Genomic DNA, 15506 nt, shown 5'->3' with positions numbered 1-15506 from the left:
CTACATTGTGTCCCAGCTCACTAAACCAGTCCTCTGCTCCATCCAGTTTGATTATGATTCCTTCTAGTGTATATTTTGTTCCAGATATTGTATTATTCATTTCTTCATGATTTTTGTTTATAGCTTCTATTTCCTTTTTCATGCTGTTGTACTTTCCACTCAGTTCCTTGTGGAAACTGAATGGAAACTCAGTTGTCATTGTGTTCCTTGAGCCTCCTTATAACCATTTTTAAAAAATTCTATGTCTGATGGTTTTCTTGCCTCCATTTCAGTTAGCTCTTTTAGTGTGGATTCTTCTATTCCTTTTGATTGGGTGTTCTTTCTTTACCACCCCATTTTAGTTGAGTCTTTTTTTGTTTGTTTGTTCTGCATCTCAGGATACTGTGCTTTGCCAGATTCTTCTGGGGGTGGATTTCTGTAGTAGAGTTCTGTGGGACTCAGTGGTGCATTCTCTTTTACCTTGTCTGGATGCTCTAGGGTAGCCCTTTTTCTGCCATTTGCGTGGGTTCTCTTATGCTTGGGCTTTACTTGTTGGTGGTTCTTTGTGTGTTCTCCTCTCCAGTGTGATTTGTGGTGGTACTCCCACCTTGTCATTTTGAAGAATTCTTAGCACACTTTTGCTTCCAACTTCATATCAGCTAAGATTCTGTTGTCCAGTTTGTTCTTCAGAAGATCAGCTAAGTGACCCAGTTGGGTGTATGAGCAAGTTGGTTCAGCTCCCACCTACATTACTACCAACCTTTTTTTCCCAAATTAAACTTACACTATTGAGTATTATTATTAAATCAGATCATGCTTCCCACTCCACTTTTCTGCCTCAGCTTTCAGACTATTTACCCAAGTTTTTAGAGTCTTTAATGATTTTTAAATAAAATTTACTTTGATGAAAATCCCTACTTTTTCACATTGCTGATAAGACCTCAGTGTAAAATTTCACTAGTGTCCCAACCCACCCCAAAACCTTACTGGTTTTTATTCATTCTTCACTTACATCAAGACTCATTTGCCTTAGGGCCTTTGCACACCCTCTCCCTGTTCCTCACCTTGCATCTTAGGGAAAATTTCTTCTCATCTTTCAGGTTTCAATTTAGTGCCATCAACCTAGAAAAGCCTTTCTTGTGTTCTGTTTCAAGGATAAGACCTCTTTCTCTGCCCTAGTATATTATCTACTATCACTGAGTTCTGATCACATCTATCATGACTCTTAACATATTTGGTGGCTATATATTTGACTAAAATGTATCTGTCATCTCTCTTCCATAATAGATTATAAATACCATGAGAGTAATACCTATGTGTGTTTTGCTTGCTACTAAATATACATACATAGCCTTAGCAAAGTCTTGATCCAGAATAGTTGAATAATAAAAGCACTAGTTGAAAGAAAGAAAGAATGAATAAGGACCATGATCATGATCCTTAATGGTAACAGATATCATTAACCTCTGGGTTTTCTGGCTTCATCTTCACTTTCAATGCGTGGGTTTCTTATGATTTACTACTAAAAAGAGTTTCCTGAGATCTCATTCTCTTCCCTCTAACCTAGCAGCTGGCCTTGTGGATGCAGACAGTAGATCCATGGTACCCTGAGAATAGCAATGATTGAATAAGGGTCGTTGTCCACACTGGGCATCACAGAGGATGCATTAAGTTCTTTCTCTGGACAGCATCATGAAGGGACATGCTTCTGTTTTCAATTCTTGGATTTTAAAAATGGGGCTGACTCACACTCACATTATATTCAAGAACAGGTAAAGACCCAATCATAACAAGCAGTTCCCAGCTTTCTAGTTCCCTTAAGCTTGACCTCCTAAAGAGCAAGTTTTTTCTCTTGTCATTCTTTTTAAATTGAATGGCCTATTAGTTTCTGATTTCACTAGTAGGTCAGCTGTTTTTGATGATATATTTGGAATCTCAACCTGAGATGTTCAAGTTCTTTAGGGTTCATTAACTACTTGAAAATATATGCAAAGTTTATGTTCATATGTGGAGGAAGTCTATAATAGTTATCAGATTCTCAAAGAAGTCCATAATTTTGAAAGGTTATTAAGTTCTGTACTAGATAATTTTTATGGCTTTTTTCCAATTCAACATGCCCTCACTTCCAAGTTCCCACCATACCTGGAAAGTCACAATTGGTCCAAATCCACATTGCAACAAAAACTTTTAAGATTTCTGGGATTTTAAAATAATGTTATATATAATAGGGTGAAAAATTTACTTGTTGGAAAAATACTATAATTCTTTACATGAGGGGTCACATTGTATTTACTTTCAAATTATTTAAATAATGTAAATGGGACTCTAGTGCCTTTGGTGAATTCAAATTCCTTTAAAAAGTAAACAGTGAACTCACTGTTTAGTGGAGAATTAAGGGACATAAACATTCAAATGCAGAAATGATTTAGAAACTTTTCCTTTTAAAAATCTAATCTTTACTGTATTTTTTTCATTACCAATTAGTCTCCTTATGCCTCCCCTACCCCCAGCAATCACCAAACTGGTGTCCATGTCCATGAGTTCTTTTTTGCTCATAACTATATCCTTAACATCCCTCCTCCCACTAGCTGTCATCCTGCTTTACAACCTAAGAGTCTGTTCCCATTTTCTTGTTAGTCCAAGTTTGTTCATTACATTTCACATATGGGTGAAACCATATAGTATTTGTCTTTCTCTGACTGGCTTATTTCACTTAGCATAATTTTCTCCAGGTCCATCCATATTGTCACAAAGGATAAAACTTTCTTTTTTTCCTATGACTGATAGTATTCCATTGTGTAAGTATCCATAGTTGTTTTATCCAGTCATCTACTGATGGATGTTTAGGATGCTTCTATAGCTTGGATATTGTAAATAGCACTTCAATGAACATAGGGGTACTTATGAAATTAATGTTTTGGGTTCCTTAGGAGATAGTCCCAGAAGTGAGATCTCTGGGTCAGAGGGCAGACCCTTTTTCACTTTTTTGAGGTATTGCCATACTGCTTTCCACAGTGGCTGCACCAATCTGCATTTCTACCAAAAGTACAAAAGTGTTCCTCTTTTCCCACTTCCTTGCCAGCACTTGTTTGTTGATTTATTGATGATAATCATTCTGACATGTGTGAGATGGTGTCTCATTGTGGTTTTAATTGACATTTATCTGGTGATTAAGTGATATTGAGTGTCTTTTCATGTGTCTATTGGCCATATGAAATGTATGCCAATGTAAGTGATATTGAATATCTTTTCATATGTCTATTGGCCATCTGTACGTCTTCTTTGGAGAAGTGTCTATTCAGATCCTGGAATCGCTTTTTATTGAGTTTTTTTATGCTCAGTTTGTAAGTTCTTTATAAGTTTTGGTTATTAATACCTTATCAGAAGTATCAGAGAATATATTCCCCCATTATGTTCATTGTCTCTTTGCTTTGTTGATGATTTCCTTTGCCATACAAAACCTTTTTAGTTTGGTGTAGTTCCATTTGCTTATTTTCTCTTGTTTCCCTTGTCTGGGGAGATATTTAGATAAAATATTGCTGTGAGCAATGTCTGAGATTTTTCTGCCTACATTTTCTTCTAGGATTTTTATAGTTCAAGGTCTAAAATTTAAGTCTTTGATCCATTTTGAATTTATTCTTGTGTGTGGTGTAAAACTTGGTCTAATTTAATTTTCTGCATGTATCTGTCCAATTTTACCAACACCATTTATTGAACAAACTCTTTTTAGCCCATACTATGTACTTACATTCTCTGTTGAATATTAATTGACTATAAACTGACAGTAACCAAAGGGGAGAAAGGAACAGGATAACAAGAGAAAGAAGAGGAAGGGTCATCCAGGAATATGTATAAAGGACCCATGGACAAAGATCGGGGGGTTGAATGTGGAAGGTGGGGGTGGGTAGGGCAAGGGAGAATAATGGGGAGCAATATAATTGAGCAGTAATAAAAATACACATAAAAACAGAAGTAAGTTTACAGTTGTTTTATGGAAAATAATAAAATAATGTGTCGTTTTATTTCTGGGCTCCCTACTTTGTTCCATTGATCTATGTATCTGTTTTTATGCCCATACTGTGCTGTTTTGATTACTATGGACTTATGGTATAGTTCAATATTAGGTACCATGATTCCTCCAGCTATGTCCTTCTTTCTCAGGATTACTGTTCTGTGTGCGGCCTTTTGTGGTTACATATAAATATTTGTTCTAGTTCTGTGAAATACATCATTGGAATCTTGAAAGGAATTGCATTGAATCTATGGATTGTTGCAAGCCAGGAGTGAAAGCAAAATACCATATGATCTCACCTATAAGTGGAACTTAATCAACAAAACAAACATGCAAGAGAAATATAACCAGAGACATTGAAATTAAGAACAAACTGACAGTAACAAGAGGTGATGAAGGAGAAAGGTAACAAGAGGGGAGGAGGGAGAAGGGTAATAAGGGAAAGAAGGGGAAGGGTCATCAAGAAACATGTATAAGGACCCACAGGCAAAGCCAAAGGAGGGAAGGATTGAGGGGGGGGCATGGGGGTGGGTGGGGCAGAGGAACATGCAGGAGGGGAAATGGAGACAACTATATTTGAACAACAACAAATAACCAAAAAAATATGACTTTATAGATTGTTTTGGCAGTATGGAAATTTTAATGATGCCAGTTCTTCCTATCCATGAACACAGTATGTGCTTCCATTTATTTGTATCTTCTTCAGGTTCTTTCTTCAGTCTTAGAATTTTCCAAGTATAGGTCTTTTACATCCTTGGTTAGATTTATTCCTATTTTATTCTTTTTTGTAGCAATTGTATATGTGATTGCTTAATTTCTTTTTCTGTTAGTTTGAAATTGGCATATAAAATACAATTAATTTCTGGATATTAATTTTGGTATCCTGCTAGTTTTCTGAATTCATTTATCAGTCCTAATAGCTTCTTGGTGGATTTTTAAGTCTCTATGTACAGTGTCATGTCACCTGCAAATAATGACAGTTTTACTTCTTCCTTTACAATTTACATGCATTTTATTTCTTTCCTATTGTCTGATTCCTGTGGCTAGGACTTCCAGTACTATGTTGAATAAGAGAGGTGAAAGCGGGCATCCCTGTTTTGTTCCCAATCTAAGGGGGAACAATTGTTATTTTTGCCAATTGTGTATGATGCTGGAAATAGGTTTGTCATATAATGCCCTTCATTATGTTTATGTATCTTCCTTTCAATTTCACTTTTCAGAGAGTTCTTATCATATGGTAGTGCTGGATTTTATCAAATGCTTTTCTGCATCTATTGATGTGATCTTGTGGTTTATATTTTCCATTTTGTTTATGTGATGCATCACATTTATTAATTTGCAAATATACCAAGTTTGCATTCCTGGAATAAATCTCACTTCATCATGGTGTATAATCTTTTTGATGCATTGCTATATTAGGTTTGCTAATATTTTGTTGACAATTTTAGTGTTTATGACCATCACGTATATTTGCCTATAATTTTATTTCTTTGTAGTATCTTTCTGTGGTTTTGGAATTAGGATAATGCTGGTTTCATAAAAGGATTCTAAGAGGCTTCCCTCCTATTGAATTTTATGAAAAAGTTTGAGAAGGAGAGGTATTAGTTCTCGAAATGTTCAGTAAAATTCACTTGTAAAGCCATTTGGCTGAGGGCTTTTGTTTGTTGAAAGTTTTTGATTACTGCCTCAATTTCATTAGGTGTAATCTGTCTATTCAGATTCTCTGATTCTTCCTGGTTTAGTTTTAGAATATTATATGTTTCTAGGAATTTATCTATCTTGTCCACATTGCTTAGTTTGATGGCATATAGTTATTCATAATACTTTTTACAATCTTTTGTATTACTTTATAGTCTGTTGTTATTTCTTTTCTTTTATTTCTGATTTTATTTATTTGTATCCTTTCTTTTTTTCTTGTTGAGTATCATCAAAGGTTTGTCAACTATGTTTATTTTTTCAAATAGCTGTTGGATTAATTGATCTTTTGTGTCATTTTTTACACTCCATTTCACTTATTTCTGCTCTGATCTTTATTCTTTTCCATAAAATAATGGATGTTTGTTCCATAAAATAAGGGATGTTTCTTTTGTATGTTTGTTCTATCATTATGCAATGTCCTTCCTTGTCTCTTACTATAGCCTTAGTTTCAAAGTCTATTTTGTCAGATATAAGTACAGCTACCCCAGCACTTTTCCCTTTCCACTTGCATGAAATAACTTTTTCCACCCCTCTACTTTTAGTCTGTGTGTATCTTTCTATCTGAGAAGGGGGGCAGCAGATATGTGGGTCATGTTTTCTTATCCATTCAGTTCTCCTATGCCTTTTGGTTGGAACATTTGAGCCATGTACATTTAAGTTGATTAATTATAGATACATATTTATTGCCATTTTATTGTTAGACAGTTTTCTTTTTTTTTTTATTGAAGACTGCAGGGTTTTTTTTTTACCATTTTATTTATTTATTTTTAGAGAGGGAAGGGAGGGTGGGTGGGGGAGGGAGAGAGAGTGAGAGAGAGAGAGAGAAACATCAATGTGTGGTTGCCGGGGGTTATGGACTGCAACCCAGGAATGTACCCTGGCTGGGAATTGAACCTGGGACACTTTGGTTCTCAGCCCGTGCTCAATCCACTGAGCTATGCCAGCCAGGGCCTGTTAGACAGTTTTCATCTTTTTTTTTTTCTTTTTCATTTTCTTCTTCTTAAAGCAAACACTTCAACATTTTGCCACAGTTCTAGTTTGGTGTTAAAAAACTTTTTGAGTTTTTTCTCTCTGGGAAGCTACTTATTTCTCCTTTAATTTTAAATGATAGCCTTGATGGGTAAACTAGCCTTGGTTATAGGGCTCTGCTTTTTATGTTGTTGAATACTTCATGCTACTTCCCTCTGGTTTAAAATGCTTTTGTTGAGTAATTAGATGCCAATATAATTGATGCTCTACCCGTTTTTTTGTTTCAGCTCTTGGGATTCTCTCCTTGTCTTCAAGACTTCTCATTTTAATTATGATGTGCCTTGGTGTAGCCTCTAAGGGTCCAACTTGTTTGGGAGTGTTTGAGCTTCCTCTACTTTGTGTCTCTCTCCTTCACTAGATTTGGTAATTTTTAGTCATATTTCTTCACATAAGTTCTCAATCCCTTGCTTGCTCTCTTCTCCTTCTGGTATTCCCATTATGTAGATGTTGTTATGCTTCATGTTGTCCAAAATGTTTCTTAAGCTCCCCCGGTTATGTTAAATTCTTTTTTCTCTTTGCTACCTGGTGTTTTTTCTACCCTGTCTCCCAAATCACTGGTATAATCTTATGCGTCATCTACCCTACTGTTTTTTCTTTCCAGTGTATTATTAATTTCAGATATTGCATTCTCTCTCTGACTTTTTTTATGTTTTTTTTTTTTTTTGTCTTTTCTCATGTTGTTGAGTATCTTTATAATCATTACTCTAAACTCTCAACCTGATAAATTGCTTGCCTCCATTTCACCTAGTTCTTCTTCTGGAGAATCCTTGCATTCTTTCACTTAGGATCTGTCTCTTTGTCTTCCCATTTTGGCTGCATCTTTGTTTTTTCTGCTTTAGTTGTTAAACTGATCAGTGACATAACCTCAAGCAGTCTGGCCTGAACAACAGAGAATGTGGCATGGTAATTACTGTGGACTGGGTTATTGCTTCCCTTCAGGCTGATGCCACTTGGAGAGGAGTGTTATGCCTAAGAAAGATGGATTCTGCAGTATGGGGACTGTTTCAGTACAGAGTTCCTGGTAGCTTCCTTCAGTTCTCTCCCCAGAGCCACCAACCCCAGACTCTCTTAAAGCATCTCTGGTCCCCTCTGGCCTCCTTGTGCTGGAACCAAGGGTAAGTGGCTACAAAGTAAATTTTGCACATTTGCCCTTTAAGAGGCTCTTTTAGTCCCCAGCTATCTATACATGGTGGAAAGTAGCCCTGCTGCTTTTCACAGCTGAATGTTATCTGGATTCCTTTCTGACTCTGTTGTTGTAGACTTGGGCACGCAGATTGTGGTTTAGACTGAACATTTGTCAGGGGGAACCACCTGCTCCCTGAAATATCCCTCTAGGACCCACCAGAGCCCAGCCAGCCATCTTACCCTTCCTTCATACTCCCTACCAGTCTTGGTGTGGTGAAGTGGTTTCTTCTGCCTGCCCTTGGTTTAAGGTTTCTCTCCAGCTACTGTCCACTTGGTTATTCAGGATGATTTTTCTACAATTTAGTTTTAATCCCAGATTCATTGTAGGAGGAAGTTAGTGTCATTTCCACTTACTCCTTCACCATCTTGGATCAGAAAACTTTTCAATTAATATAAATCCTCTGAAAATTCCTTGGAAATTCCCTTAAATTATTATATACTGTGATAAAATAAAGCAGCCAATGAATAAATGACCCATATGACTGAGTCCTTGTTGTTGTGCAAAGTAATGAAATTTGGGCAGAGCTGAATGAACATAAGTGGCAGTGATACAGTACTCATGCCAAAGCTCAACTGTTTATGTTAAAGAACTTTCTTTCACTCTAAAAGTTGTTTTCTATCTTCAAATTAAAGCACCAGGTTCTGAGGGATCAGAGTAGGTACAAAGACAAGGTCCTGCTCTAAAGAATTTATAGTGTTGTAGGCTGACATAAGTACATAATAGAATAAAAGAGATGTTGGGAAATATCTTAGAGACACAAAGAGAATGGTTAAAGAAAGGCACAAAAATACTAAAGCCTGCCTTGATCACTGAATCTTTGCATTTGATTTGAACTTTTAAGACAGAATGGGATGTCTGTAGGATAGAAGCCATTCCAGAAAGGGCATAATTAGGAAAGGACACTGTATTTTTGATGGAGGTGGGAGATACCAAAAGGAATAAAAACTAGCACAAGATGGAGAGTTAGGTTAGGGCCACACTTTGGAGACCATGAAAATTGTACTTAGAAATATTTATTTCATATGGAATAAGAGCCATGGAAGCTTTTTTGAGGGGCAGAAGTGGCACAATTTGATCTGTTATATAAAATTTAAATCTGGTTTTGATAGATTGATAAGATATATCTTCTAAGAAGCCCTTCAAAATTCAGGAGAGAAATGGTGAAGATCCAAATATTGGCCATGATGGAGAGAAGACAATAGAATGACTAGAAAGGAAAAAGTGAGGAGGTAAATATTTAGATGTGAAGATTAACACAGAGGAAGGAATTGTGATAACAGGCAATGTGAAAGATGGTGGTTCTAATTTATACAGGTAAAAGCATAGGGAAAAAAGGTGTCAATGAGAGTGTGGTAGGGGAAAGAATGGAATTGATATCTTGATAGGATTAATAAGGATTTGAATAGCAAAGAGGTTATTTTCCAATATTTGTGATTTATTGAGGAAGTCATGCAAAGTGGAATTTTACAGTTTTCAGAAAGATTCAAAAGACCACCAAATGGGAGGTGAGGGATTAGTGGCATTAATTGAGTGTATTCTCATCCATTCTGTCTGACCTTTTACACACATCCCCATTTAAGCATCTCAATGGTGCCTATACTGTGACCCTATTTCAGTAATGAGAAGACTAAGGGTAAAGGATTGAATAACATTGGCTTTATTGGTAGTCCCTATTTGAGCAAGAATTCAAACTCCTTACATCTTCAGTTTTTGAAATTCTGAACAGTAAACTAAAGGAAAGAGGTGTTTGAATATTTTGATGAGAAAGTGAGATTTAAGTTGAGGGAATATATTCTCTTTTTATCTTTTTTTCAGTCTTTGTGTATTAATAATCAGTCATTCTATTCATATATATTGTTATTATTTGTGTATTTAGATTTAATTCCACCACTGTATGTTGTACATTCCATTTTCTGTGCCTTTTCTATTGTAGGTTTTCTCTCTTCTCTTGAAGAGCTTAGTTTTATTTATTTATTTATTTACTTACTTATTTATTTACTTATTTACTTATTGTTGTTCAAGTATTATTGTTGTCTCCATTTTCACACCACCATGATCACCCACCCCACCCATCCCTGCCTCTCTCCCTCCCTAAACCTAATTGCTTTGGCTTTATCCATGTGTCCTGTATACATGTTCCTTGATGGCCCTCCCTCTCTTATCTCTCTCCCTCCTTTCTGGTTACTGTCAGTTTGTTCTTTATTTGAATGTCCCTGGTTGTATTTTTCTTGCTTGTTTGTTTTGTTGATTAGGTTCCACTTATAGGTGAGATCATATGGTATTTGTCTTTCACTGCCTGGCTTATTTTACTTAGTATAATGCTTTCCAAATCACTTTGTTGCTACTCCTTCCAATTGATTCAGAGTTTCTGAGATACTTGTTCAAAAATGACTCTAATAGATAATAGAGCATATTTATATTTCAAAAATAAAAAATTATATGTTGCTTTACATAAATAACTTTTAACTAAAAGTATTTTGTTTCATTTCTGTGTTTCCTTCAAAATCAATGGAAATCATTTTAACATCATATGAGTAATATGTAAGTTAAAATGACTATTGTTGAATGTGACATTTCTAAGAATATTAGAAGCCCCTGGCCTCTTCATTTTGAGTATTTGGGTTATAATTTAATTGCCTGGACAAAAAGCATAACAAGGTTCTACTATCCATATAGGTGTTCTCCCACTTGGAAAAACAGCTGGGGAAGATCTGGGATTACAGGGGTGAAGGAGAAAAGCCCTTACCTAAGTGCATGGTTTCTTGCCAAGCTTGGTTGACGCTCTTGCAGCATTTCAAAAATGTTTGGCTGGCGAAGAAATGCCACAATCTTGTCGTTATATGCTGAAATAGACAAAAGTGCAGAGTTGTGGTTGAATCTGTAGACCACAGAGGATTTCTCTGATAATGGGAAGAGGGCTGCTTAATACTAGAATTAATTTAGAAGTTTGAAGGGCAGGTACCATACTCATCAAAAATGTAAGTCTTGCCCTGGCTGGCATAGCTCAGTGGATTGAGCACCAGCTGCAACCCAAAGTGTCGCAGGTTCGATTCCCAGCCAGGGTACATGCCTGGGTTGCAGGCTATAACCCCCAGCAACCACACATTGATGTTTCTCTCTCTCTATCTCCCTCCCTTCGCACTCTGAAAATAAATAAATAAAATCTTTTAAAAAAGTAAGTCTTGAGGGTGTTTCCTGTGGTATAATAGCAGTATTATTTTTAAACAGTCATACCAAAAGTCAACTAGATCTAAGTTAATCATCCTAATATCCCAGGTGGTATATCCCACTTAACTAGGTGGTAACTCATTCCTGTGTGAACAGGTGAAAAATAAAGTAGCTTTCCTATGAGAAGAGTTCTACTCTATTCCTTATATAACTTCTCTTGGTTATTTGTCATAGTTATTAAAGGAAAAGATTATGAATTCAAAAATATTTTTCTGAGCACTTGACCCTTATGACCTGTGGCCATGGATTGATTTCCCAGTTGTGATAATGGAACTCTCCAAATCCATTCAGACTCTGTCACCTAATTTCCCTTGATATAGTGACATGTTTTATGAAAGAGGCAACTGAGTTTAGAAATGAAGACTGTGTCAACTTATCCCCATAAACACAAGGGAATGGAGGTTTAAATTAAAAATGGCAGCCCTGGCTGGCGTAGCTCAGTGGATTGAGCACGGGCTGGGAACCAAAGTGTCCCAGGTTCGATTCCCAGCCAGGGTACATTCCTGGGTTGCAGGCCATAACCCCCAGCAACCGCACATTGATGTTTCTCTCCCTCTCTCTCTCTCTCTCTCTCTCTCTCTCTCTCCCCTCCCCGCCCTCCCTGAAAATAAATAAAAAAAAAAAATGGCACCCTACAGCAACTAAATTAATCACCTCATTAAGCTATGCTTCCTTGGCTTTAACTAACAAATTCATGAATGGAATAAAGACAAAGAGATGTGTGTGCCTGAAGGACAGTAGAGAAGAAAGAGGTCAGGGAAGAAGGAGGACAAAGTGAGAAGGAAGGGAAAAATGAAAAGAGGCACAGGAGAGAGGAGAATGGGAGCAAGGGATAAAGGGGAAGACTATACCATAAAAGAGGAGAACCCCCCCACAGAATCCTCAGTATTAAATGATTCACAATATGGAAAATAAGATTAATTATTGGGTATCCAAGGGTTCAAAAAGTACGATACATACCCAGTGGTAATGACTCATGTTGATGCTGGATTCGAATAGCAGCTACTAGGCTGTGTACTGGCCTGGCCAACAAAGAGCCACTTCTGTTTCTAGAGACTTCTGAAGCCTAGTATGAAATTAAAATTATTAACATTGGAAATGTCATAAATTTCAGATGGTCTTTTAATACCAATTTTTCAATATAATGGATTAAGATCCTGACATCATCTAAGATTTTAAAAAAGCAATGAAGTGACAATATTCAAATAGATAAAAAATAAATATGTGCCCTGGCTGGCATAGCTCAGTGGATTGAGTTCAGGCTGTGAACCAAAGCATTGCAGGTTCAATTCCCAGTTAGGGCACATGCCTGGGTTGCAGGCCACGGCTCCCAGCAACCGCACATTGATGTTTCTCTCTCTCTCTCTTTCTCCCTCCCTTCCCTCTCTAAAAAAAATAAATAAAAATAAAATCTTAAAAACATAAATATGTGTATTTTTTTAATTTTTGTAAAGACTCGACTGCTTATTTTTATTATTTATTTATTTATTATTTTTCAAGTATAGCTGTCTCCATTTTCACCCAGCACCTACCCCCCACCCCACTCATTCTCACCTCCCACCCTTGAACTTACCCCTTTGGCTTTGTCTATGTGTCCTTTATACATGTTACTTGATGGCCCTTCCTCTATTTTCCTCCACTATCCCTCTCCCCATTCCCCTCTGTTTACTGTCAGTTAGTTCTTTATTTCAATGCCTCTGGTTACCTTTTGTTTGCCTATTTGTTTTGTTGATTAGGTTCCACTTATACATTGGTGGGAATGTGTACTGGTGCAGCCACTATGGAAAACAGTATGGAATTTCCCCAGAAAAATATAAATAAAACTGCCTTTTGACCCAGAATGTTTTTTAAAATATGACTGATTGATGTACCATACTTTTAAGGCATAGTTGTGTCAAGTGTCATGAATATTAATCAAATTAATACACTGAACAGGAGATGTCAATGTCATGGCAAAGTGAAAAGACCTCTTTAAGTCACAAAAAGTTGAAGAACTATAATTCAGCAAAAGGTCCCTGCTAAACACAAAAAAATGCCTGAGAGATTCATAGTGAGACATTTGAAGGTGGGTATATTGAAAAGAGTAGGGAAGGTGGGGTGGGGCAAAGAGCCTCAGCTGATGTAGTAGCCATGATAAAGTTCAGTGCAGTCCTCTCATAGAGGAGAAGAAAATATTCTGGTCTGAGTAGCCAGCATCCATTACAGCTAAACCCAGTGACAGCTGTCATTGAATAGTAGTTGCCATAACTTGCAAGTGGGCAAACCAGAGACTTGTAAAAGCAACACCCCTTATTTAACCTCATTTAACCTCTACTTTTGGTGGAACCTGATATAATCAGAATCCCCCAAAAGCACTAGAGATGCTTTGAATAGCACAGCATGACTGGCAGCTTCTGCCTACAGGAGACAGCACCAAAAATCCACAGGTCTGGAAGCTCATCACAACAGAGATGGTGCCCAAAAGCTAAAGTTTCCTGGACAGAGGGGATTCTCATCAACTTCAGGAATGGGGGTCATTTTCCATAATAAAGGTGAAGGCATCCCAAAAAGATCCTGGAGGTTCTACTAGGTAAGAAAACAAAAATAGATACCATAACATAATTTATGGGAAAACAACAACAAGAAAGATCTCCACTTATCAACCTGATGAATTCTTAAAAGCAAAACACAACTTAAAATTTTTTTTTTTAAATTCACTATTTCAAATGCCCAGGTAGAAAACAATACATCAAGTACTATGAATAAGCAGAAGAAGGTAGCTCAGGAAGAAAGTAAAACATCTCCAAAAACCAAACTCAAAGACATGGAAGATTGATTTATATGACATGGAATTCAATATTGCAGTTATGGAAAAGCTCAACAAGATACAACAAAACTCAGAAAAACAGCTAATGATATCAAGGAATATAATAAGGAATATAATAATATAATAAAATTAATGCTTTAAAAAACAGACAAAATTCTGGAGCTCAAGAAATCAATAAATGAGATGAAGACTACATTAGAAAGCACTGGAAACAAAGCAGACCATATGGGGCACAGAATTAATTATCAAGGTCAATATAGAAATCTAGAAATGACTCCTATGGAATGAGAAAGGAAATGTCTTTTTTTTAAATGAAAGAACTCAGAGAAAAAAATCACACAAATCCAGGAAATGCAGAGTCCCAATCAAGAGGAACCCAAAGAGGCCACTTCAAGACATATCATAATTAAAATGGCAAAATTCTAAGACAAAGAGAGAATCATAAAGGCAGAGGGAAAAATGGGAAGTAACGTTCAGGGAAGCCCTGATAAGACTAGCAGCTGACTTCTCAATGGAAATGCTCCAAGCCAGATGGGAATGGCAAGGAATATTCTAAGAAATGACAACCAGAGGCCTGCAACCAAGACTACTTTATCCAGCAAGGCTTTCTCTCAATTAAAATGGAAGGCCAAATAAGGAGCTTCCCGGACAAAAGAAGCCTCAAAGAGTATACCTCCTTCAAACCAGCTCTGCATGAGATGCTAAAGGGTCTGCTTTAAGAACAGGAGGAAATATAGTGAGAGAGAGAGGAACACAGGTATGAAAAAAATGGCAGTGAATAAGTACCTATAAATAATAACCTTAAAGGTAAATGGATTAAATGCTCCAATCAAAAGATACAGAATAGCTGAATGGATAAGAAATCATAATCCCCACATATGCTGCTTAAAAAAGTCTCACTTCAGAAGAAAAGACATTCACAGACTGAAACTGAAAGGCTAGAAACAAATATTCCAAGCTAATGGATAAGACAAAAGCCAGCATAGCAATACTTATACAAGGCAAAATAGACTTCAAAAAAAAAAAAAAGAGAGACCCAGACAGTCACTTCAAAATACTTAAGGAAAGAATCCATCAAGAAGACATAAATATTGTAAATATATATGCAATCAACATAGGGGCACCCAAATACATAAAGAAAATCTTGGAGGACTTCAAGAAAGATGTTGAGAGCAACACAGTTATAGTAAGGGATTTCACACTTCACTGTCAAAAATGGACAGATTTTCCAAACAAAATATCAACAAAGATACTGTGGCATTGAACAATGCCCTAGATCAAATCTACTTAACTGATATATATAAAACCTTGAATCCAAAAGAAGCAAAATACACATTCTTTTCAAAAGCACATGGCACATTTTCAAAGATAGACCACATGACAGGACACAAAACAAGCCTCAACATATTCAAGAAAACTGAAATCATATCAAGCATTTTCTCCCACCAAAAGGGACTAAAACTAGAATACAATCTCACGAAAACAACAAAACAAAACAAAACAAAACAAAACACTCAAACTCATGGAGATTGAATAGCATGCTATTAAAAAATGAATGGATCACCAAT

General features: G+C 36.5%; 1 protein-coding gene across 1 annotated transcript in view; it reads right to left on the bottom strand.

Annotated features, from left to right (window-relative positions):
* HECW1 (HECT, C2 and WW domain containing E3 ubiquitin protein ligase 1) overlaps nucleotides 1-15506 on the bottom strand; it is a 583340-nt gene that overhangs the window by 122338 nt on the left and 445496 nt on the right. Inside the window, 2 exon segments of the mRNA XM_028525426.2 lie at nucleotides 10651-10747; nucleotides 12093-12198. Of these exon segments, the coding sequence (XP_028381227.1) occupies nucleotides 10651-10747; nucleotides 12093-12198 (203 nt within the window).

The sequence above is a fragment of the Phyllostomus discolor genome, chromosome 10 (assembly GCF_004126475.2).
Source record: "Phyllostomus discolor isolate MPI-MPIP mPhyDis1 chromosome 10, mPhyDis1.pri.v3, whole genome shotgun sequence".
NCBI classification, from domain to species: domain Eukaryota; kingdom Metazoa; phylum Chordata; class Mammalia; order Chiroptera; family Phyllostomidae; genus Phyllostomus; species Phyllostomus discolor.
The sequence above is the reverse complement of the archived record's forward strand: the minus strand, read 5'-3'. Positions and strand labels throughout refer to the sequence as shown.